Source organism: Phascolarctos cinereus, unplaced genomic scaffold (genome assembly GCF_003287225.1).
Source record: "Phascolarctos cinereus isolate Bilbo 61053 unplaced genomic scaffold, phaCin_HiC Scaffold_1;HRSCAF=81, whole genome shotgun sequence".
Lineage (NCBI taxonomy): Eukaryota > Metazoa > Chordata > Mammalia > Diprotodontia > Phascolarctidae > Phascolarctos > Phascolarctos cinereus.
In genome coordinates, this window is record NW_027555514.1 from 281241963 (window position 1) to 281266981 (window position 25019).

The window sequence follows — 25019 nt, forward strand, 5'->3', positions numbered from 1 at the left end:
TACTTCACAGCGGCTGTCCATGGTGCCCGCGTCGGCCCCCGGAACCTCCGCTTCCCGTCAGGCCCGGGCCGCCGGGCGCAAGCGGAAGCCGTTGAGAGGCGGCGGACGCCGTTTGGGGATCGACGCTCTGGGCCGCTTCCGGCACGCCTCGATGGCCGCGCGGGCGGCGCTCTAGGCGGGCGACCGCGCGCTCTCATGGGTCGCCCGGGATGCTCGATGATCTGGTAATCCGCCGGGGGCGGGGCCGGGGCAGTCTCGCGAGAGCCTGGAGGGGGCGGGCGCGTTGTCCCGCGGCGGACGGAGCCTGAGATGGAGCCCGAGAGTCTGGAGTCGAGGATCAGTGAGTGACCCCCCCCCGGGGGGGGGCGGGGGCGGGCCGGGCCGGAAGCGGAACCGGGGGGCGTGCCCCTCCCCCACCCCTGGGCGGATTGGCCGCAGGACCCCCGAACCCTGTCCTGACACCCCCAGGAAGCTCCTCCTTAGAGTGCTTCCAGGATCCCCTGAATCCTCCGTGCCAGCCCCCCGAAGGTGCCCCTCATCCGTCCCCAGAAACTCGCCTCACCCCCCCAAGCTTCCCCCAGAAACTCCCAGAGAGCCCCCCAAACCTGCCCGAGTCCCCAGCTCCCCGCCTTAAATCTGCCCCCAGGACCCCCAAATGCTCCGTAAAGCTACTCTCGAAACGCCTAGATCGCCCCCAAATCTGCCCCCTGAATGCGCCCCCATAATCCCTACCCCGAGACCCTCAGCCTGGCCCCCCAAATCTGCCCCCAGAACCCACTGACCTCGGGCTGCTTCCAGAAGCTCCCCGAATTCCCCGCCCGACTCCTCTAGCCCCCCCATCCAGTTCTGCCCCCCGACCCCAGGAAGCCCCGGAAACTGTCTTCGGGTCCTCCCTGAGGCCCCAGCCGCCCTCTTAAAGGCGCCCCAGAATTCGGCCGCTCCCCTAAATGCTTCCTTGTCCCCAGAAATCCCCAGGTTGCTCCCCTAAATTTACTTCCAGCACCCCATTGCCTTCTAGATACCCCCAGCTACTCAGTCTACCCTAGATTGGGGGGCTGCTTCCCCCCAAAAAAAACCTAACCCCAGGAGTCTCTGATTTCTTCCCCCAAATCCATCTCTAATCCTCCCCTTGCATGAGGCTGTCCCTATAATCCACTCCCCAAATGACATTTTCTCATCCTGTCCCCCCAGATCCTCCCCAAAATGCCCATGTGACCCTCCAAAATCCCCTTCAGACACATTATAGGTCTTCCAGTAAGAACTGTACTGTATGTGCCCCAGACTTTCTCATCCCCGCTCTGCCCACGATGCCCCCTAAATTCCTGTCCTCACCCTCTTGGGCTGCCTTCCCTAGACCCACACCCCTCCCATACCTCTAATCCCAAAATCTGCTTTCAGGACCCACTCCCCCCCCCCGATTCCTACTCGATTCGTTGGGTGCCTTTCCCAATTGCCCTTACACACATACCTGGGCTGCCTCTCATACCCACCCCCAAATGCCCCCCTGCTGCACCAGCTTCCCCCAGATTCCCTTCTAAATTCCATGAAGCCCTAGAAAACCGTAACATCTTCATCCTCACATTACACACCCCTAACGCTGGAAGAGCACGTGTTCTCGACAAATCCTTGTTGGCAGTGGGGAAAAGATGGATTTGGGGGAGCTCCTGACCCTGATAGATCTTGGCTTGTCTGGACGAGGGGTTTTGGGAGGGACCCCATAACTTAGGAGGGTGGACCTCAGAAGTCAAGGCATACAAGGGATGGATTGGGGAAGACCCCAAATATTTTTCAAGGGAAGAATTTGGGGGGAGATGGAGGCGAGATAGATTGAGAGGCAGCTGGGGATACCAAGGAAGCCGTCTGGGAGGTGGTAGATTGGGCTGAGCTGATGTTTGGGGAGGGGCTGGGCGTGTCTGGGAGTATGGGCTTGAGGACTCTGCATATGTGACCCTGCCCCTCACTCCCCCCAGATTTACACCCTCTGGGCTCTACCCCAGCCTGCCGCCCTCCTCACTCCTTGATCTCCACAGACCAACCCCTTAGACACGTCCCTCAGTACTTGTAGCCACCCTGCATCCCCCTGTCAGCTGCTGTCCCCATTTCTGTCCCTTCATTCCAGAGCAGGTGACACTAATCTTTGTGTCTCCTTTCCCTACCCTCCCTCCCCAAACACGTGCTTACTTACCACCCTCCTCAGCCCTCCTCCACCCCCTACTGGCCAAAAGAGACCTCCCTCCCCCTCCCCAAGGGGGGGGGCAGTCAATCAGGAAATGGGATCCCCCCACCTGTCTCCTCCGGAATCCTCAGCAGTCAGGGAGCTCTGGCATTTGGGCTCAGTCTGGCCCGTCCTGGGATGGATCTCAATCCCTCCCCCTCCCCGGATCTGCCCTCATAGTGGAGGGGTGGGGGCTGCAAAGAAGCTGCCCCTTGATTCAGACTCTCCCAAGGTCTGCTCCTGGCAGGGTCCAGAACGATGGCCTATGTGTCTTCTCCCACCTTGTGCCCCTGTACCTCGTCTGGCCAAAGCAGAACCCCCTCCTGCAGAGCTGGTCCAGTGTGGATGAGCCCCTGCCTCAGAGCTGAGCCAGAGTGATCTGAGGGCAGCAGCTCCTGTTTCTAGAGGGGCACACACCTCACAACTACCCTCCAAGGTTTTCAGGGCAAGGTCACCATCCCCATTTTACAGATGCGGGAACTGAGGAGGGAACGAGTTCTGCAAGGGGCTGGGGGTAGCTCCTGAGGCCTTGCTCTGCTTTGTCCAGTTTACTCAGAGCCTTCTCCAGATCCATGCAGGGGGAATGGCTTCCACCCGTTTCTCTGTGCCTGTCTTCCCTGCTCATTCTTGCTGAAGCTGAGCTAGTCACTGCATGGCTGACCACCTCAAGAAAATAACCCTCTTTCTTCTAGGCCTCCCCAGCCTAGGGCCCTCCTGATAACCATCCTTGAAACTCCCAAGTCTCAATCATAGCGACCCCATGAGTCAGGCAGAGTTGGAGAGGTCAGGGGACTCAGCCAAGGTTCCTGCCTCTTACGACTGTTTCCCAGATGCTTCTGCCCCCCAGGCCCTGCTGAGTGGGAGGGGAGTATGCCAGGCGTCCTTTCCTGCCACTTCTTTACATGATGGGCCCTGGGGGACCCCCCGTCCCTGACCTGCCCACTGCTTCTTCCCTGCGGTGCAGATCGAGCTACCAACCCCCTCAACAAAGAACTGGACTGGGACAGCATCGAGGCCTTCTGCGAGCAGCTCAACAAGGAGCTGGAAGGGTAAGCAGGGGGTCCAGTGGCTAGGCTGGGGGAGAGCAGGGCCCACCTCTGCCTTCCTCCCCACAAAGCTCCCAGACCCGAGGAGGCTGTGGGGTCAGATGGGCAGGCCCACCCCCTGCAGGGAGCGGGCAGCCCTGAGGGCCTCCCTCTCTGTCTCTCTGCTCCAGGCCTCCCCTGGCCACTCGACTGCTGGCCCACAAGATCCAGTCTCCACAAGAATGGGAAGCTACCCAGGCCCTGACGGTGAGGAGCTGAGCCAGTGAAGGGGCGGAGGTTAGGGGTGGCCTCCAGGACGGGGATGACGAGGACCGATAGTTTCTGAGAGCTTTGTCGGTGTCTTTTCTTCTGATATTGTGGTCATTGCTAGACATCCCCTCTCTTCCTCTGTGCCTTCCCTCAATGACAAAGATTTAAAAAGAAGGAACAGTAGAGCCACTAGGGCTGGCCCACTGGCCACACGAGCATGTGCCACATGCCATGCTAGGCCCGCGCCTCTGCCATGTTAGGACAAGGTCCGCTTTCTCCTCTCTTCTCTGGGCCCAGCTGCCCTTGAGGCTGGGAGGCCGAGGGTAGAGCAGAGGAGAGAAGGCACCGGGGGGTGCGGGATCCCAGCCCTGCCGGGGGTAGGGGGGCTTCAGGTGACCCTGAGCTGTCTTCAGGTCCTGGAGACGTGCATGAAGAACTGCGGCAAGCGGTTCCATGACGAGGTGGGCAAGTTCCGCTTCCTCAACGAGCTCATCAAGGTGGTGTCGCCAAAGGTGGGTCCCAGGAGCCCCCTCCATGGCGATCAGGGCTCCGCTTTGCTTCCGCCCCGTGGGCCGAGGCCAAGGGGCAGCAAGCCCTGCGTCGTCCCTGGCGGGTGGGCCGGTGACCGAGAGCCAGGGCTGAGACGGCGCCTTGTCTCTCTTCCCGCCTGCCCCCCCCTTCCTGCCTTTGTCCCTCTGTTGCCCCGATCCCACGTGCTCCCTCTCTGTGCCTCCCTTGGGTGCCCCGTGCCTTCCACAAATCAACAGGGATGACTTATGCGTCTCCGGCTCCGTCTTGGGAGAAGGAATGGCCATGAGGGGTGTGCCAAATCCGAGGACCAGAGGGCCTGGGGATGGGGAAGGGGCAGAGCTGGAGGAGTCAGCGGTCTTCTCCTCCCTGGGCAGTACCTGGGCACCCGTACCCCGGACAAAGTGAAAGACAAGATCCTGGAGCTGCTCTACAGCTGGACCCTGGGGCTGCCTCAGGAGGTGAAGATTGCTGAGGCCTACCAGATGCTAAAGAAGCAAGGTGAGTGCCCCTGCCTCTCCGGGGGGGGCAGCCTTCGTAGCACTTCTCTTCCCCTTCCTAGGCAGAGGAAACCTTGCGGCTGATAGGTGTGGAGGGTGGCTCAAAACTCCTGTCCCTAGGTGGGGCCTGGGCCCAGTGACAGCGGCCCTGTCTCTCTGCTGCCCCTGCAGGGATTGTGAAGATTGACCCCAAGCTTCCTGGTGACACCCCCTTTTCGGCACCCCCCACTCGGCCCAAGAACGGGATCTTTGAAGATGAGGAGAAGTCCAAGGTGAGGAGGCTGTGGGGGGCAGCAGCCCCTGCTTTGGGATGGGTTTGCCTAGACCCTCGCACCAGGTTCTTGTCAGAAGGTGAGGCTTGGGGCTGGAGAGCTGGAAGGGGGCCTGGCCCCATCAGCATCCACTGCTGGCCTTTCCCTCCAGCCCCTGTCCAGGGCCATGTGGATTAGAAAGTCTGGTGGCCTCCCTGAGAAGACGTGAACAGAGAGAGGTGCTCACTGTCTTCCCCCTGGGAAGTGCTGCAGCCCCCTCCCCGGCCACCATTGGCCGAGTCTTCTTTTGGTCTTAAGTTTCTCTTCCAGGTCCTGCCCCTCACACCCCCCCTTCCTAATTCTTCTGTGTCCCCAGATGCTGGCCCGGCTGCTGAAGAGCTCCCACCCAGAGGACCTGCGAGCGGCCAACAAGCTCATCAAAGACATGGTCCAGGAGGTGCCTGCTCGGTCCATGGCAGCTCCCAGGGCGGGCCCAGGCACAGATGGCGGTGGGCACGCTGCCTTCAGAGTCCCCGGGAGGGAGCCAGAGTAGAACTGAGGGGTGAAGGGCTAAGGAGAGGGACTGCCCTGGGCTCCCTGAGGCCAGCTCCTCCCTTCACGGTTGTGCGCCCTGGGGCATGTCTCCCCGCTCTGAACAAGATAACACCGGCTTTGCCCTCTTACAGGGTTGGGAGAATCCCCTGAGATCATGTCCAGGAAATTGCAAAGGGCTATCGTGATGTCTAGACCAAACACGAGTGTAGAGTCTACACCAGAGGTCCCTGCAACGGGAGCAGCCCTCAGGGCCAGGGGGCCCCTCAAGTAAAGGATGGCTGTGGGGGGAGAGCCATTGACTACACTCATAGCTCACATGCTCATACACGTTCACATATGTACTCATACTCACACATTCATACACCCTTACATACTCTCTCTCCCTCCCTCTCTCTCTCTCTCTCTTTCTCCCCCCCCTCCCTTTCTCACTCTCTCTCTTCTTCCTTCCCCTCCCCATCTCACCACCAGCCAGCAGAGCCTTGCCACACTTTTCCCATCTTTGCCACACACACCTTAGCTATTTAACCATCTATAGGGATGGTGCTTGGCATCATCTCATCTCACCTGAATTTTAAACATCAGGAAACTGAGGCCCAGAGAACAATGACCTGCTTGGGGTTACACAGAGAAAACATGAAAAAGCCAATAGGATTCAAACCCAGGCCCTCGGCCTCTGAACTCGGCTCTCTGGCCGTGCCCCACCCAGAGAGTGAGCCGTGGCCTTTGGCCGAGGGTGCTTCCTGGTGTGGCAGAGGAGAGCTGCGGGAGCTCAGGAGTGCCCCGGGCACACCCGCAGCCCTCCAGCCTTTGTCTGGCCCGTCCCCAGGACCAGAAGCGGATGGAGAAGGTCTCCAAGCGGGTCAGCGCCATAGAGGACGTCAATAACAACGTGCGGCTGCTGACAGAGATGGTGACCAGCTATAGCCAGGGCGCGGCCTCGCTCAGCAGTGATGAGCTCATGAAGGTGAGGCCCAGCTCCAGGCCAGGCAGCGCTGGGGGGAGGTGGGGGGGGGGCCTCTTCTCAGGCCCTCCCTCCTCTGCCCTCTGGCCCGTCAGGAGCTGTACCAGCGCTGTGAACGGATGAGGCCCATGCTCTTCCGGCTGGCCAGTGACACCGAGGACGACGATGAGGCGTTGGGTGAGCCCCATGCATGGGGGTCTTCAGCCGGCTGCCCCCTTCCCCCCTTTCTGGGCCTCCAGCCCCGGGGCTCTGCAGATTCCAGGAGCAGCCACGAGGGGGCATCCTCTTCATTAGCTGCTCCGGGCATGTGGCCCCTCTAGAGTGGAGGCCCCAGGGGAGGCTGGAGCTGAACCCCCACTGCAGGGTCAAGCAGGATCTCACTCACGTTTTATATGCCTTTTAGGGTGTAGGTAGTGCCTGGTACAGGGATATAGTTGGCAAATACACAAATAATGGAGGGTGCTCAAACATTATTGACTGATGACAACCATAAACATTTGGAGAGCCCTGTGAGAAACAGTAAGACGCGAAGGCCCAGCCGTGGGCCTTCTCCACGCCCGGCGTGGCAGCCCTGGCTCTCCTGCCCGACGGCTTGGCCTCTCTGGGCTCATTGGGTTCAGCAAGTGCCCGAGCACCTACTGTGTGCAGAGCTTGGCACAGGGCACCAGAGGGGAGCCAGCAGTGGCTGGCCTGCATGCCTCACTTCTCTCCTTCCTCCTGCCCAATCCCAGCGGAGATACTGCAGGCCAATGACAGCCTCACCCAGGTGATCAATCTCTACCAGCAGCTGGTGAAGGGAGAAGAGGTCAACGGGGATACGGCCTCCGGGCCCCTTCCAGGTGAGCAGACTGAAGGTGCCAGCTTGGGCAGGGGTGGGCCGGGCAGCGTCCATCCATCGTCTGGGGAGCGCGGAGTGTCCAGGTGGCAGGGGTCTCAGGAGTTTTCTGGGGAACGAGGAGCTGAAGACCACAGCTCTCTTTCCTCCCACACTCAGTTTCTTACGGAGCGTGACTTCCCTGCTGAGGGCCCTGCTGTGTCCTCCCTCCTCCCCGCAGGTAGCACCTCTGCTCTCCTGGACCTCTCCGGACTGGACATGCCTCCAGCAGGCTCAGCCAGCCCAGCCCTCCCCAGCCTTGCAAGTGGCTTGGCCAGGCCAGAGCAGCCCACCTCGCTGTCCCTGCTCGATGATGAGCTCATGTCTCTAGGTAAGGATGGTGGGGCGTGGCCTCAGTGGCCAGAGGAGGGGCAGGGGTGCTCCAGTGCAGTGCTGGCTCTTGGATCCAAAACAGGGAGGATGGTTTCAGTAGGAAAGTGCTGTTCTAATTCCAGCAGCATGACCCAAATTCAAGTGCTGATGGGGGGACCGAGGGCCAAGGGAGGGGGCCTCCGTGGAGGACCAGCCAAGGAGCCTCCTGGAACTGTAGCAGGCCCAAGCCACAGCCCCTAAGCCTGGCCTGGCAGAAGCCCCCAGGGCATTTGAGGAGTCCACAGGAAAGCTTTCCCCACACTGTTCCTCTGTCTCTTCAGGAAAGGCATCACGCACTTAGGGGCAACAGCAGCCAGAAGGGAGGAAGGCAGAGTGACTTGTTGCCTCTGAATGCCAGGTCCCTGCCTTTCTGGGGTAGGGGGCTGACCGGTGGCTTGGCCAGAATCCTGATCACTGCACCCCCACTTCCCATTGGCGAGCGTTAGGCAGCAGGAGCTGTGAGCTCAGAGGTCAGCCTGGTGGGAAGGAGGTCAGAGCCCGTATCACATCACCACTCAGGCCAGAGCTGGCAGAGCCAGGCCAGGCCTTCCCAGTGGAGGTGGGGTGGGGAGTGTGGGGCAGGCCATGGGGCTGGGGTCCTGGGGAGCTTCTGCTCGTGCTTAGGAACCTCTCGATGGTATGGGCAGCTGCGTCCTTCTGGTTTCTCTCCCTGAAGCCCCTGCAGCCAAGGGGAACTCTGGGACAGAAGCTCCCAAGCAGCAGAGCAGGGCCTCAGGCTGCCCGATCAGGGCTGGGTCTTTGGTCCTTCTCTCTGCCCCCTCTGTGGACAGGACCCCAGGGTCTGACCCCTCAGCCTGAGTAGGCAGGAGAAGACTCCAGGTGGAAAGTTTGTCTGGTCCAACCCTGGGAATTTACAGCTCAAGAAACTGAGGCCCAAAGAGGGGGAGCCACATTTCCTGAATCTGTCCTCCAATTAGAGTTGAGATTCCCATCCTGAGAACTGAGCAGGCCCCAGGGCCCTCGCTGGGTCTAATCTGGTCCAAAGCTCCATTCTGTAAAGCCCGTGGAACAGAACTGGGCCAGGCCTGGCCTCACTGTGTCCGTCCAAGGAGGAGGGAGGCTGTGAATCGTATCGTGGCCCTCCAGGGGCAGCTCTGCTCTGAGCCAGTGAGAAACTAGCCCTTCCTTCCCCCCCCCCCATCCTGGTCCTGCATCCTTCCCACAGGAGAATTCCATCCTGCAGCCCAAGGCCAGAGGCAGCCTAGCCCCCCGGCCCCAGCACGCTTCCCCTTCCTCCTCTGCTCACCCCCTCCCCCTGCTTTTGCTCTGAGTTGGTGATGCGTAGAAGTAAAGGAAGGGGAAGGTCTGTGGTTCAGCTGGGGTCTGCGAGGCTCAGCCTGGAGAGAGGAAGCTGTGGGCACCTGCCAGCAGCTCTGCTCTGTGAAGTCCTCTCTGCAAGGGCAGCCTGAGCTGTGGGCCTGAAGGAGGCTGGAGACCGACCGACTGCCTCACGAGCTGGTGTTTATTTGGTGCTTTGAGGCTTGCAAGGCATTGCAAGGGTTCTCGCTTGCAACAATCCTGTGGGCTAAATGCTATCCTTGTGCCCATTTTACAGATGAGGAAATAAAGGCACAGAGGGAGTGACTCCTGGGGCCATAAGTGGCTGAGAAGGGACCTTGTCCAGCAGCTTCAGCTGGTTGTTCCTAGCCCCCTAGCCCCACTCCCAGCATCCCTTTACGACAAGTAGTGAGCCGGCCTCCCCCACAGAGTTCCCAGCAGAACCGTGGCTGTGACTGGGCCCTGGGCCCTGTCAAAGGCTCTCCCATGCACAGTGACATTGGGAAGTGTGAAGTTGTGAGACACCTGCCTCTGAGGGACTCGTCCAGCCCCAGTTTTGTGAGCCGTGTGGTTCAGACTAAGGCACCTCAGGCTTTGGGAAGCTCTTTCCTCATCTCTAAAATGGGAGGAATGCTGTTTGCTCCAGCTGCTTCAGGGGGACTTTGGGAGCCTGAGAGGGTGGGCCATGGTGACACAGACCCCCCCCCCGTGCCCCTCCCCCCAGGGCCTCAGGAGCTGCAGTGACCAAGCTGAAGCTTCACAGCCTCTTCAGCCCCCTCAGTAGGCAGCTTACTGGGGGCACACCTTGCCTGACCTCAAGCTTCAGCTCTCCCAGTTGGGACTGGGGAGCCCAGCAGAATAAGTCTCGTTCCTTGGTCAGGCCCTTCCCATAGTTAAGATGGGGGTCTCTCCCCTCCTGTATCACCCCACCTCTGGTCCTGCAGCCCAGCTTCTGGTGGCTTGGATCAGAAGCCTCCCACGCCAAGCCTGTTCTTCCTCTTGTCTTCAGGCCTCAATGATCCTACACCCCCTGCAGCCCCAGGTCTGGACAGTGGAGGATGGCATAGCTTCCAGGTAGGAGGGGAGGAGGGATAGGGGTCTGGGAGCCCTGCTGGGCCTGTCCAGCCCCCGAGGGAGCCTCCCGTCCTGGCCCTGGACTGGCAGGCTGTGGAGGGCCCCACTTCTCCCGTCTCCAGGCCGCCTTCCCCCAGCGTTGGGCAGAGGGTCAGACACACAAGGGGTAGAAGGGGTAGGGGAGCCCAGCGGCTCTCTCTGTATTCCACGTGCAGTCATCAGACAGCTCCGAGCTCTCCGGGGCCGCTCCCAAGACAGAGAGCCAGCCCTCGCCCCCGACGCTGCCAGCGTCCTCCGGTGGGCTCGATGACCTGGACCTCCTTGGCAAGACACTGCTGCAGCAGTCCCTACCCCCAGCATCTCAGCAAGTGCGGTGGTGAGGATGGGAGGGAAGAGGGCCGAGCCTTCTACTGTGTGCTGGGGAGGGGGGGAGATGTGAGGAAGGAGAAGGTGGGAGCCTTCCTGCGGCCAGGCCCCACCCAGGGAAGGGGGCCAGTGGTGTGACGAGTACGTGGTACAGAGTGTGGAGGCTGCCTCGCCTCGGGCCTGAGCCTCACAAGAGCCCCCACCTTGTCTTCCTCTGAAGGGAGAAGCAGCAGCCAGCCCCTCGGCTCACCCTGCGGGACCTCCAGAACAAGAGTGGCCCCAGCGCCCCAATGCTTCCCAGCGGCTCCTGCAATCCGCCCGCGCCCCCCCAGCCTCCAGAGCCGGCGCATGAGATCTCCCTGGCCAACGTCACTGTGCCTCTGGAGTCCATCCGACCCAGTAAGCAAGGGTAGGGCTGAGGAGCCACGGCCTTGGGCTGGTCCCCTCCCCTGTGAGGGCCTCTGCCTGCTCAGCTGTAGAATGGAGCCAACAGGGCCTCGTGTGTCCACCCGGGGGTTGTGAGGCTCCCATTGGTGCATATGTCCGTTATCAGGAAAGCACTGTCCAGGGTGGAGGAAGCCTGGCCCTCCCCACAGGAGGTGCCAAGCTAGGTGTCTTCTCCGGGATGCTGCCCCTGGGCACTGGTGGCTGCCCTCCCCAATGCCCGCCCCTTCTCTCTTCTCCCCCGCCCTCACACCCTGACTGCAGGCAGCATCCTGCCCGTGACTGTCTACGACCAGCATGGCTTCCGCGTCCTCTTCCACTTTGCCCGGGACCCTCTGCCTGGCAGGCCTGACGTGCTGGTCGTGGTGGTTTCTATGCTGAGCACGGCCCCAAAGCCTATCCAGAATATTGTCTTTCAGTCTGCTGTCCCCAAGGTGACCTCCTCATGGGGGGACTGAAGGGTCAGGGATGGGTGTGGGAGGAGGGGACCACAGGTGGTGAGAGGCTCCCCTGTCTCTGGGCCTCAGTTTCCACATGTGTTTGCCGAGGATGTTGGCCCAGAGGCTCTCCCTAAAGTCTGTGATAAGAGAAAGCTTTGCAGGGCATAGGGAGGAGAGGTTTGTCTTGTCTCTTGCTATGTGAAGTGGGGAGGTTTGGAAGGGGGTCAGGGCCAAAAGGCCATTGCAGGGTGGCCTGGCCTGGGGGGTCACCACCCTCTGCCTTGTCACTGCCCCCAGGTGATGAAAGTCAAGCTGCAGCCCCCCTCGGGCACTGAGCTGCCCGCCTTCAACCCCATCTTCCACCCCACAGCCATCACACAAGTCCTGCTGCTCGCCAACCCCCAGAAGGTAAGCGTGAGGCTTTTGGTGTCCTGGCAATGGTCCAGGGCAGGAGACCTAACCCAGTCCCAAGGTCCTGGCCCTGCCCCTCAGCTGTGGGAGGCCCTGATGCCCCTCCGGGCCTCAGTTTCCTCATCTGTAAAACTGAGGAGAGGAGGGGCAGCTAGGTGGCACAGTGGATAGAGCACCGGCCCTGAAGTCAGAAGGACCTGAGTTCAAATCCAGTCTCAGACCAAACACTTGACACTAGCTGTGTGCCCCTGGGCAAGTCACTTAACCCCAATTGCCTAAAAAAAAAATAAAAAAATAAAAAATAGAACTGGGGAGAGGGAGGCGCAGTAGGATGGCCTGCTCTCTGCCCCAGCCCCTTCCCTGTGCTGAGGCCTGTGATTCTCCCTCTGCTCCCCCAGGAGAAAGTCCGCCTCCGGTACAAGCTCACCTTCACCATGGGGGACCAGACCTACCATGAGATGGGAGATGTGGACCAGTTCCCCCCACCTGAGTCTTGGGGAAGCCTCTAGAAGCAGGCCGGGGAAGGGAAGGGTACTGGAGGCTCCAAGGGGGCAGGCGAGGGTCCCACCCCGGCCCCGGCCCTCCCCCCTCCTCAGGGCCTACGCTGCACCCATTCCCACCCTCTCTGGTTAGGACTTCACTGGGAACCTCACGCTCCCCTCGCCAGGGATGGGGCCAGCTTCCCCCTTGGCAGCCATACACACTGGGGTTTGGTGCTTCTCTCCCTGGTGTCCCTCCACCTTCCTCTTCCTCCCTCACTGAGCTCGACCCAGAAGGAGAGAGCGAGGCCAGGGCCCCCTCACTCCAGGACAGCAGCCTCATCTCTTAGCAATCCATCCCTTAGCCAGGGACGTGCTGCTTTGATCTGTCGGGATGTGAGAGGATGGGCCAGGGAGGCGGATGAGTGTCTGTCCCTTCTGGGCTCTGGGAAGGATTCGGGCGTCCCTGACACAAGAGGGCCCTGGGGCCCTCAGCACCATTGTAGCAGTCCTGGGGAGGGGCCGGGCAAGGCGCCACAGGATGACCCTGGAGCTGGGTGGGGCTGGAGCCCTGCTGTCTTATGCCTTATGGGAAGGACTAGCCATAACCCAGGGGTGGCCTTACCAGAGTGGGGATTGTTCTACAGGACCTTAGCCTCCCCTTCTCCCTTCCCCCTTGGGGGGAACGTGGGGACTAGCACCCCCCCACAGGAACTGGGTTGAATTTGGGGTCTTCACCTCTAGTTGTTTGCACTTCTCGGGTGTGGGGTGTGGTTTTCTTTCCTTTTGTTTGAGTCTGTCTCTGTCCACCCACAGTCTGGGTGGAGAGTGTGGCTGGGGAAGGGAACCCCCTAAAACCCGCCTTCCTTCCTCCACCTCCCATTTGTCTCCCTTGCTACAGCACGACTGAGAGGAGGTGGGTGTGGGCAGGGGCAGTCCTAGGCCGAGGTCCCCAGGTGGGATGGGGAAGGAGAAGCTGGGCCCAGATCACGCCTTGGTGGAAGGATGGGGGCTCCCAGAGTGGAGTCTTCCCTGAGGGTGGTCTTGGATTTTCCAAGTGGCTTCTCACTTGCTGGGCTTCTCCATGTCTCACCTCTGTCATGGGCCTACAGGATTGCTGCCCATGTGTGGCTCGCCTGTCCACCTGTGGTTAGAGGGGCGTTGTGCTGCACTGAATGTGGTGTATTTATGGGATATAATAAAGAGTTCTTTCCTGGAGCCTTTTAGAATTGCTGAAGTTGGGGAGCTCTGGCACTTCCCGGGACCACCCCCGAGTCCTGAGATGGGCTCTGGCACCCCTCTGTTCCAAGCATCCGGCCTGTGGTGCCATGGTCTCAGCAGGGGGTGGGAAAGGGCTGCCACCACTGCTTGTGGGAAGTCACCCAGGGAGAGTCTGGGCTGTGCTGGGGACGGGAGGCCAGAATCAAAGGTGGAGTTTCAAGTAAGAAAGATCAAATGAAGGTGGCGCAGTCAGAGAAGCAAGTGGCCCTTGGAGCCAACTTGTTATGCTTTCATGCACTGCGCTCCTTCTCCAGCCTAGATATGCCGAGGATCTTGTGTTTCCCTGCATGAGATGGTTCCCAGACCTTTTGTTGGCATGGCCCCCTCCCCAAAGAACAAAAGTGACACCCAGCACTGACCCATGTGCTGCAGGGGCAACCTGACCAGGCTGGGGGTCCCAAGAGGTCGCACTGACCACCTTAAAGCTCAGGGTTGCAGTCAGCACCCGGGAAATGCTGTTGGCTTGTGTTGAGCTGTGGCATGCAAAAAACCCACGTAAAAACTACTTCATGGTGCAGTCTTTTAAGTCACGTCCAAGTCTCTGTGACCCCATTTGGGGCTTTCTTGGCAAAGACACTGGAGTGGTTTGCCATTTTCTTCTCCAGCTCATTTTGCAGATGAGGAAACTGAGGCAAACAGGGTAAGTGATTCGTCCAGGGTCACACAGCTGGGAAGTGTCAGAGGCTGTTTTTGAACTCAGGTCTTCCTGACTCTCAGTCTCACAAGCTTTTACACTACCTCCAAGTAGCATAGTCAGAATTTGGAATCTGTGCCCTCATTTCTGTAGGAAGGGTGATCTTGGAGAGCCCTCTGTTGTCCTAATCATCTGTACCCCCAAGAAGTGGGGCATGAGGTTCAGGTGGGTGGGGAACTGTCCATTGGGTTGAACTGGCAGCACCCGCTTGTGGTCTCATGTATCCAGATAGCCTTAATTCTCCTACCTCCAGGCTATCCCCTCCACCTGCAGTGTTCCTCCTCACCCAGACTTACTAGGACCCCTTGCCCCCTTCAGGAAACCTCTCCTGGCTCCCCCGCTGTGAGCATTCCGTCATTGTGTGTTCTCTGTTACCTTCTCCATGCAGCACTCCCCACCCCTACACCACCAGGGACTCCACTCACTGAGCCAGTCGCCTCCCTAGTGAGATAACTGGGTCTGTATTCAATTCATTGATTTTTAAGGGTCCTCTATGTTGTACAGAGTCTCATGCTCTGGACTGAAAAAGAAAAAGTTTAATAAGCCACAGTCCCTGCCCTCAAGGAGCTTCAAATCTAATAAGGGGCTAAGACAAAAACAATAGTATACAAATAATCCAGAGGTCTAGAGAAGGAGGAGCCAAAGCGCACCTTCTTGCCTGAGAAAGATGGGCTTTGCTGGCTAGAACAAACAAGGGAGGTTTCTTGGGGAAAGAGTAACAGGAGCTGAACTATGAAGGATGGGTAGAAATTCAGTAGGGAGGGGCAGCGAGGTGGCACAGTGGATAATGCTCCGGCCTTGGAGTCAGGAGGACCCGAGTTCCAATGCGGCCTCAGACACGACGCTAGCTGTGTGACCCTGGGCAAGTCACTTAACCCTGATTGCCTCACCAAAAGAAAAGAGAAAATCAGTCGGGGGAGCGCGGGCACTCCAGGCATCAGACACAGCATGAGCAGAAGCAGGGAGGAGGGAAAATGCAATCCTCGATAACGGAGGGCTGTCCTGTTTGGCTGGAGCATAGGCTGTGTGGAGGAGGAGAGGTACTGATGCTGCAAAGGTGAGTCTGTGGAAAGCCTTGAGCTTGAGTACCGGGGAGCTGGACTCTGCCTGGTGGGCAGAAGGAAGGGAGGCCCTGGAGCACAGCCCAATTCTTGGCCTTTTTAAAAAGATTCCTCCTCAATTCTCTTTTAACTTTTATTTTTGGTTCCAAATTCTCTCCCCATTGAGAAGACGACGGAAACAAAGCCTGTTATACAAGTGTGGAGTCATGCTGCTGAAATTCCTCTATTAACTTTATTCCTGAAACCACCCCACCCCACCCCCCGCAAAAGAGGAAAGGGGAAGAAAGAACATGCTTTGGTCCGGATAAGGCCAGTTCTTCCTTTGGAGGGAGGCAGCAGGTTTCAGCATGGGCCCTTTAAGAATTGGGGGTCTTCATTGCCTTGATTTTTTTTCTCCAAGCTCAGGAATTAGGAGGCAAGCTTAGATTCCCCACTGTTGGTATAGAGCCAGGCCTAAGCAGAACTGTGAAGCAAAGCGTGAGGGGATGTGAAGCCTGAAAGGGACTTGAGAGGCCAGTCTGGGGGTCATCCTACAGTGCTGGGGCCCAGTGAGTTTAAGTGACTTGGCCAAGGTGCCACACGCCTGTGATCTTGGTGACCCGTGGTGGCAGGGAGGTATTAGGCAAAGTAGCCTTTGGGAGGCTCCAACCCAAAGGGAGGAGAGTAGTGGGGTAGTGGAGGGGGAGAGGGGGAGCCAGGCTTGCGTCAGCTGGGGCTGGGCCGGCCCTAATCACATTGGAAGCCCCTATTCTGGGGCCACGGTGCTCCCTGCACACGGTTCATAGTCTGAGACTGCCTAAGGAGTCTTGTCTCCAAATGCTGAGCCCAAGACCTATGTTCACAATTACAAACCCACTGAGCCACACAACACCCTTTCCACATCCTGTTCCTGCAACGTCTCCTTTACCCAGAAAAACCGAGTCCCTCTCAGGAGTTCTTTACCTGGACTACATGTAATTTACATATACATACACATACATTCATACATACGTGACTATTTCAAAATGATTGGTTTCCTTTTCAGTCCTGTATGTGTTATTTGTGTGTTTAAAAACCTGATTCCAAGAAGGGATCTTTCACCAGACTGACTTCCAGAGGGGTCCAGGATACATGAAGCCCTGCTGTAGATCAAATCTCTGCTAGTGAAGAAAAGAGTGCTTGGCTACGTTCACAGATGTCATCTGTTCCAAGGTCCTCCCTCCTCTGGAGAGGTGAAAGCTGATGTCTGTAGAGGGAGGAGAAGTGAATTACCAGGGGAGAGAGTGGCATCCTAGTCACAGTACCAGGCTCTCCTGTCTGTCACTAACTGTGACCTTCGACACTATTCCTCTCTTGGGCCTCAGTTTCCTCCAAAAAAATGAAGTGTATGCCTTCTAATGACCCCTCTAGAATCTACCTCTAGTTGTGACATCCCCTGTTCTAAGGGTCCTCCAGCTCTGACATCTCCTATTCTAAGGGTCCTCCAGCTCTGACTACTCCAGTTCTAAGGCCTCTCCCAGTTCTGGCATCCCCTGTTCTAAGGGTCCTCCAGCTCTGACAGGCTACGGGAGCAGCAGTTGGGTCTACCTTCACCTGCCGTTGTCTATTCTAGGACGATTTTTAAGTTAACTCGTCCCTGTGTCTTTGCTGGACGTCGTCACTTATCACCAGAATCATCGGTAGCGGCCATGACCACAGTTAGGAAGCATTTGCACAGTTGATTTGGTCGTTGGAGACATCTGAGGCTGGAGGAGAGGAGTCTCTGGCCCCAGGCTGTCCAGGTGTTGTGAGGCAATGAGAGGGAGACAGCTGAGAAACTGGGGGATGAGGTAGATAAAGAAAAGATGAAGGGAGAAAGGGGAGGCTTCTAAAAACAAATTTTCATTTGGAACTTAACAAACATCAAATAAAATGAGCATTTCCATATACAAGGTAGAAAGGTGGGAGATGGGGAAGGGCTATATGGGAAGCTTCGATCTCTTCCCTTCTGCTTGTTTTCCCTTTTAATTACATAACATATTAAGCGTGGCACTTTCAAAGCTGTCCTGCGTCTCCTGTTCTGCGCATTAAAAAAAAATGCTTTGATGACCCTCATTTTTTTTCAATCCTATCACTATTCCTTCCTCCCTCCCATCTCTCACCTTTGAAAAAGTGAAAGAAAAACAAAAGCCTTTGTAACAGATCTATGCAGCCAAGGGAAATAAATCCCCACATCGGCTGTGTCTGGAAACATATGTCTCACTCTGTACCCTGAGCCCATCTGATGGGTGAATTTTTCAAAGAAGACCCGGAGGAGAAGGGGGAGAGGGGCAGGGGAGAATCTGGGTACTGACCTCTGAGGGAGATGGACTGAGAACCCAGGGATTGAGTAGGTTGTGGCATTAACACTCTGAAGGGGAGAGAGGCAGGCAGGCTCCTCACCTACTTACCAGATTCCAGCAGGCCCACCATCTTTGTGGGTCATACCAGATTCTGGTGCAGGAATCCAGAGATGAAGTAAGCTGAAGGACTAAGGACCATCTCCCTAACAGGACCCCAGATATATGAGGAAGGCACTTTTGTGGGAAAGATGGGAGGCCGTGGGTATGAAACGTTGCATACTCTGCCTCACGTGGATATCTTGGTTGGTTTTTACTGGGGTTTTTTCCTTTTTTTTTTTTTTACCATGGAAAGATCTTGGTCAGGGGAGAAGGAGAGTAGAGGAATACATCAGGAAATAAATGTGATATACAAACACAAGACAGCAATACAAATTTGTATATATTATAATTTGTAGAGTTTGTTTTTACAACACCTTTATTTCTGAATATATCCCTTCCCTTCCCCTTACCAGGCCTTGTAACAGACACTAGAAAAGAAAGAAGAGGAAAAGGAGCCATTTCGCAAAACTGACTGTGAATCTGCCAAAGTATTTGATGCTCCACATCCGTAGGCCCCCACCTCTGCAAAGAAAGGAGGGAAGTATATTTCCTGGCTCTTCTTTCAAGACAAGTTGGCATCAGTAAAACTTTTTAAAATAAAAAAAAAGAGGAAAAAATATATATATAGATATAGATATAGATATATATAAAGGCAAGGACCTGGCCACGCAAAGGGTATGGCATTCACTTTAAAGCGGTACTGGCCACAAAGAAGGTTCAGATAAGGAGTAGACGTTGGCTTAACAAAAAATTCTCCACTTTAGGAGAGGGACTGATTGAGGGGCTTCTGATGCCCTGGCCCGTTCAGAATAGGACTCCTTATATTCAACTTTTCAGGGATGTGTTTATTTTGTACAGTAAAGTTTGCCTGTGTAATCCTACCATGGAGATTATACCTTAAACCCTGCCCTACTCACAGTTGTCTGTGCCTTGAAAACATGTCAGTGCCTAAGTTTCTCCACATGCACATACCATTGGAACCCAGGGTTACTGCTGCCAGCTCATGCCTCTGGAGTGCTTAGGGAGTCTTAAAAACAAGACACAAAAGAGGTGTTCCCAGATGCCTGGTGATTGGAAACTGAGTCATGCATCCAGAGGCTGACACTGAGTGACTTGACCTGCCTGCCCAGGTTGGGAGCACACGCAGGTCCTTGTCATCAGGGCCTAATAATAATTCCAGCTCACATTTGTCTGGGGTTTCACAGTTTACAAAACACTTCCAGCCCAGCAACGCCCCTGCTCTGGCTTACAGGTCATCAGAACTCAGTAGGATGCTATCCCAGGAAAATTCCTCCCCTGTTGGCTAACCTCCTTTGGGTGGAGGGAAGTCCCTGTTAGGCTGAAATTGTCATTTGACAGTTAGGGATACTGAGCCCAGGAAAGTGAACTGACTTGTCCCAAGACCCACTGCAGTGAGCTCTTCTCCCACCCCAAAGCCCTAATTGCTGTTCCTTTAATCGATGAACAAGCATTCCTCAAGGGTCTGTTCCATGTTCTAGGCACAGGAGATGCAAAGGAAAAGCTAAAGCAGCCCCTTTTTCTTCACACCCAGGTTCTACCTCTGACATTATCCTGGAATCGACGCCCTCCTTCACCCCTCACTTCCTTCAAAGCTTAATCTCCCTGCTCCATTCCTCTAAACAGGCTGTCCCTGATGCCTGGAATGCCCTCCCTTCTAAACCTCCAGCTCTTGCAGCCCCCCCAGTGCCTTTCAAAATTCAGCTGGCCACGTCAGGATATATTTCATGGCCATGCAGAGGTTAGAGAATATAAGGGCAGCATCGTCCCAATACTTTACAGATTTAGACATTGAAAAGTGACCAGCTAGGAGAGCAGAATTTGAACCCAGGTTTCCTGATTCCAGGTCTAATGTCCACATGACCTTTCTCTCTTCCTTTGACCTTCTAAGATTTTGGGAGGAGGGGGAAAGCTCTGAGTGTGTCTGCTTGAACCAGAGCTGTGACTTCAGATCCCAGAGACTGGGGAGCTGAGTTGGGGGTCAGGGTGGCCCTGATTAGGGGCATCAGGTTTTTTCTCAACTTTCAGCCACTGTGGACCTCACTATCCTTCTGCCCCAGAGTGTCGTAGTCAGAGCACAGAATAATGACAAGGATTCCTTTGCACTAATCCTGTGATGGAGATGGTAGAGGCAGGAGCTTTGGGGCAGAGGCCAAGGGCCAGAGTTTGAATGCAGCCCCTGCTATTTGGTCCCTTAGACCTTGAGAGGGAGGTAAGCTCCCTTTCCCCCATTCCCACACAAGTGCTACCCCTGGAGGCTCAGGAAAGGCCTCCCCACTCATAAGACTTGTGAAAATCCATTTGGGGGGGGGGCTTGGAGACTTACAGTTAGTCCTGTCTGGTAGGTGGGGGCAAGGCAGGATAGAGGATGAATTCAGGATCAGGGAATTTAGTGTCTGGAGGGTTCCCCCCTTCCCTCCAAAGAGATGGAGCCCAACTATATAATTTTACAGCTGGGGAAACTGAGGTTCAGAGAAGGAGAAAAGAACCTAAGATTGAATAGGTAGTTAGGAAGGAGAGCCAGAAGCCAAATCTTCTGACTGCCACTATCCTGCACTGCTTCACCAAGAAGCGATGCCCTGTCCTGCCCTCAGTGGGAGTCCAGTCTAACGGAGAGTCAAGAGAAACACCTGGGAAACAGTGCTCGGCAAAGATAATAATGGGGCCCAGACTTATCAGTACTATACAAGGTCAGGGGAGGAACCAATCAGTCTGGACTATAGCAGTCAGTCCTGGAAGGCTTCATGGAGAAGATGGGACTGGTTTGCCCCCTGTAGCACAAAGTCATCAGTTTTCAGATAGAAACCTTGAAGAAGGCTTTCCCCATTTTCTAAAAGAGGAAACAGAGGGGCAGGTTTTTTAATGAGGCTGTATGGAAATACTGCTGGAATTTGTTGTCAAAGTGCCTGGAGTTATTAAATTCTGGCGCAGCCACTTTTTCCCTGGGCAAGTCACTTCTCTCCCAGCCTCAATTTCCTCTTGTGTAAAGTGAAGGGGTTGGGCTAGGCAGCCAATGAGGTTCCTTCTGGTCTAGATCTAAGACCTCTTGGCCTAGGGCTCATAGGCTGCTTCAGCTGGAAGGGTCTTGTGAGGTGGCCTGCTCTGGCCCCTCACTTTACAGATGGAGAAACTGAGGCTCAGAAAGATCAAAATGGAAAGAGGAGATTTGGAGTCCTGATTCTGCTACTGATGAACTGCATGGCCTTGGGTGTGTTATAAACTCTCCGGGCTTCTGTTTTCTCCTCTGTAAAATGAGGGCAATAATCCTCCTGAGGAAAGGACTCTATAAATCTTTAAAGCTATAGGAACATGAGCTTTTATTATTTTGCCCGGCATTACATCCAGCTAAGCGGCAGGGCTGGGAACCCAGATAGTCCAGTTTCGAGTCCAGCGGATTTGGTTCTCTGAATCATCCATCTCCAGGCACAGGAGATAGGAAAAGGAATGCTCTCCTGAATGTGCTGCTTCCCCTGGGTCACGTGACATGATTTGGGGGTGAAAGAACAGGGCCAGAACCCAGGAATTCTGAACCCCACTCTCCAGTCTAAGCCAGTCTATACTGGACCAGGCTTTCACTGCAGAAGGTAGGGTACCTGAAGTCACTCTTGGGTCCTGGCACTGCAGGATTTCTTCCAGGAAGCCACATCATGGTGGGGAGATGACCCCGGGTTCATAGAGGCTATTTTGTGAACTGCAGTGCCTACTGTGTGCTGAGAAATACAAGGATGGCTCAAAGAACTTCCATTCTCTTGGAAAGGCTACCAGCCACCAGTAGATGATGGACTGTGTCTGTTGGCCAAGTGATCTGAGTGATCTTCCTCCATCTGGGTCTCAGATTCCCCCATCTGGCTCCATCTTAAGGGGCCTCCAAGTTCTAAATGCCATGGTCCTAAACCCATGGCCACAGGGTAAGGAATGTTGCACCCACAGAAGCTCTCTAAAGCCACTTACAAAGTCACTGAGGGCTCTGTTAATAGGGAAAGGACCCTTCCACACCCACAAAATCAGAGATGCCTGAAGTAAGCCACGAATCTAGTCCAGGGCTCTTAACTTGGGGCCAGCAAACTTAAAAAAAAAAAAAGACAACCATCAATATAATCTGGTGTATTTTATTTTGTACATTTAAAAGCGTGATTTTGGACAGGCTCCATAAGCTGACTGCTGGAGGGGTCCAGGCCACCCAATGGGTATGAAGAACTCCTTTAATCATCCAGTCTTTGCATTTTGTCACAGAGAAAACTAAAGCCCAGAGAGGAGAAAGGATCCCCTCTTGTCCAAGATCCCACAGTCAGTGAAGAAACAGAGTCAGAATTCAAACCCAGATCCTGGACTCCAAATCTCAGACTCCCACCCCAACCAGGTGCCCAGAAGCATGGGTTTACAACAGTTGGAGCTAAAGCCATAGTAAGGTGATTTCAGCCTCCTGGGGAAGTTAGTAGGGACCCGCCCTCTCTTCCTTTTTCTGAAAGCCTTCCTCTATTCTTGGCTTCCACCCTCCACTTTTCACTGGGGGAGGGGAAATCCACTCAGCCTGCTGGGCTTCTTGCCTGTCCCTGGGCCTGAGCTTTTGATCGTCTGCCAGGAGTTCACTTGGCCCTGGCTCTGTTTTCACACCCCTTGGAGATCACTGGGGCTGACAGGAAGTAGTCGGTCTGTGACAGCCCTCTAATCAGCATCTGAGGCCTCCCTGGGAAAAGATCGAGGGGTGGAGGGACCATAATTCAATGCTGTATTCTTTTTTTTATTCCAATGCTGTGTTTTTATATTTACTGGTGACTTTGGGTAGCACACTTAATCGCTCTGGGCTTCAGTTTCCTCATCTAAACGTAAAGGGCTTGAACTATGTGTGGTTTGTGAAAGGGATCTCCAAGGCCAAATATTCTAACCCTCTCATTTTACAGGTGGGGAAACTGAGGCCCATAGAGGTGAAGGGGACTTACTCACTATCATAGAATCATAATATGAGGAGCCAGAAGGGACCTCAGAGGTCATCTGGTCCAGCCTCTTCATTTTACAGGGAAAGACACTGAGGCCTAGAGAGGGATCCCACAGTAGTAAGAGCACGGGTTTCTGACCGCAGTTCCAGAACACCCTATCTCCCTCCCTAGGGACTCCCAGATGTCTTCCAGCTCTCGATATAGGACCCCATGATCCCTCCTCTGATCTGGGAACTGAGGAGAGAGGGAGGAGAGAAAAGAAGAACCAGAGAAGGAAGAATATTAGGATTCTGTGACCAAACATCACTGCCGAGGCCCGGAGAACCTCTGGCCACACTGGACAGCTGAGACTAGTTTGGGGTGTAATGGCAAGCTCCCTGGAGCTAGGAGACTCAGGTTTGTCTCCCACCAGCTTGCTGTGTGCCTTGGAGGCAGGCACTGAGGTGCTAAGTGCCCTCACTGAATTTCTCTAGAGTCTAAACCTTTGTTTCCCCACCTAGAAAATGAGGATTGGATTATGGTACCATTTAACTAGCTCTGGATAGGAATTCTGGGTTTGGATCCTGGGAAGCTTCTTCTCCTCTTTGGGCCTCAGTTTCCTGAGTTGGACCAGATGACTGGTGAGGGGCCCTGCAGCTCTGACAGGTTACTTATCTTCTCCAAAGTTAGTGAGGCTTTAACAACGCAGAGCACTGGACAGAGCTCAGTGAGCTAAAGGAATGGTGGAGTCTGGATGAGGTGGGGGGGTAGGGAGAGAGGAATCTAGCTCCCACTTCCCTCCCCAAGGGGCCCTGCTGGGAAGTCCCTTGGGGTCAGTCGCTTATTACACTGAGGCCCACTTCCTCTTCCTGGTACTTGGTGCACACCCCCGACTGCTGTTGCGCCCTTCGAGGCCCTAGCGGCCCCAACAGAAGAGGGAGGAGGGGGCCTGCTGTGACTGTGGGAGAGTTGAAACATCTTGAGGAAAGGGAAGCCTCAATCTCCAAAAACCTCAGTATCCCCGAGCTTCTGCGAGGTCCAGGGTATGCCCATTTGACAGATAAGGAGACAGGCCCAGAGAAGAAAAAGGACTTGCTACGGATCCAGTGGCTGGCAGTCAGGCGGAAGCACCTGGTCTCCGGGTCCTGTCCGCTTTCTTCTCTTTTTTCCTTTTGAAGGTGCTCAGCATTAGACTCATTACCAAAGCTGCCATTTGTTCGGCAGCCACTGAAGGCTCCCCAAAGCACTTGACCTGCAACGACAGCCTCCAGAGGTAGGGAGATAGTGCAAATATGATTCTCCCCATTTTATAGGTGAAGAAACTGAGACTCAGAGAATCATAGAAGCCTAGATCTAGAGCTAGAAGGAAACTTACAGTTCATCAAATCCTACCCCCTTGTTTTACAGATGAGGAAACTGAGGTCACATAAGCAACAAGTGGCAAAAGTAGGATCGGAACCCAGGACTTTGGACTCCAACTGAGCTCCACCTGTCCAGGATCACAGCTGCAGTGTTTGTATGTAGCCCAGCTGGTGAGGGCCAGAGTGGAGAGTCTAGGGGGCTGAGGAATGTAGGAGAGCATCTGTGAATTTCACCTCTGATACTATCAGAGAGCTGAAATCCGGGTCCTTCCTCTTCCCATTTCACCTTTTGTCACAGTCCATAGGACTCAGTCAATGCCTGTTCAATCCAGTGGGATTGGGCTGTAGTTTCTTCTCTGCAAAAGCAAGCAGATGGGACTCAGATCTCTGTCTCCTCCACGATTCTTTGGCTCCAAGCAGAATTGGTTCCCTGATATCCTTACGCTGCCCCCCACAGTTGCTTTCAGTCTAACTGGAGATGGGGATAAGGAATAGGAAATACTTGGGGGGGAAAAACACAAAGAAATTGGGAAAAATAGGTTAGACCCCAAAGCCTGCAGCCTGAGGGGCTGGGAGTGTGTGTGTGTGTGTGTGTGTGTGTGTGTGTGTGTGTGTGTGTGTTGGGCGAGGGAACAGCAGGGTCCGGATCAGATCCCACCCTGAATGGAGGAATTCTGGTCATTGATTTTGAGCTGGAGAAGCCTTAGAGATCGTCTAGATTGAAGCCCCTTCATTTTTGCAAATGAGGAAACTGAGGCCCAGAGAGGGGCAAAGACTTGCCCAAGGTCACACAGGAAGCCCGCCTCGGTGGAGCAGGATTCAAAGAGTGCGCTCTCTGCTGCCCAGGAGAGCTCCAGGTCCCAAGGGCCGCCCGAACAGGTCCTAAGTCGAGGGAGTGGATGGGGGGCGGGGGTAGGGGGAGCGCCGTGCCCGGGTCAGAAGCAAGCCCGGGCCCCGTGCGGGCTTGCCCCCTCGTTTCCCCCTTTCAGGTGGGGCCCTGGAGTTCTTTATGTCCGCCGCAGGTGGGGACAGGAACAGCTAGGGGCAATCGAAGGCGCGGGCAGGAGAAGACAGCCAGATCTGAGCACAGACAGGCAGACGAACGGACGGACCGACAGACCCAGGGGTGGGGGTGGAGGCACAGTTAGCAGAGGAGGGTGGTGACCTGGGTTGGGGGAGGAGAGAGGGAGAGCAGAGGCCGGGCCAGGGGGAGGGGGAAGAGGAG

At 55.6% G+C, this 25019-nt stretch overlaps 1 protein-coding gene across 2 annotated transcripts; it reads left to right on the forward strand.

The window, feature by feature from the left end:
* The first annotated feature begins 253 nt into the window (after positions 1–253).
* On the forward strand, positions 254–13282 carry GGA1 (golgi associated, gamma adaptin ear containing, ARF binding protein 1). Of its 2 annotated transcripts, XM_020982542.2 has the most exons (17): positions 254–340; positions 3180–3264; positions 3432–3507; positions 3924–4022; positions 4416–4539; positions 4710–4810; positions 5166–5246; positions 6171–6308; positions 6401–6482; positions 7037–7144; positions 7361–7510; positions 9860–9924; positions 10140–10300; positions 10511–10689; positions 10999–11168; positions 11472–11582; positions 11984–13282. In XM_020982542.2, the coding sequence occupies exons 1-17, from the start codon at positions 310–312 to the stop codon at positions 12092–12094; spliced, it is 1872 nt and encodes a 623-aa protein (XP_020838201.1). In that variant the 5' UTR covers positions 254–309; the 3' UTR covers positions 12095–13282. The 2 variants fall into 2 exon arrangements, with proteins under 2 accessions (XP_020838201.1, XP_078003387.1); XM_078147261.1 differs by lacking the exons at positions 11472–11582; positions 11984–13282 and having other exon boundaries at positions 10511–10699; positions 10999–11167.
* Positions 13283–25019: the final 11737 nt, after the last annotated feature.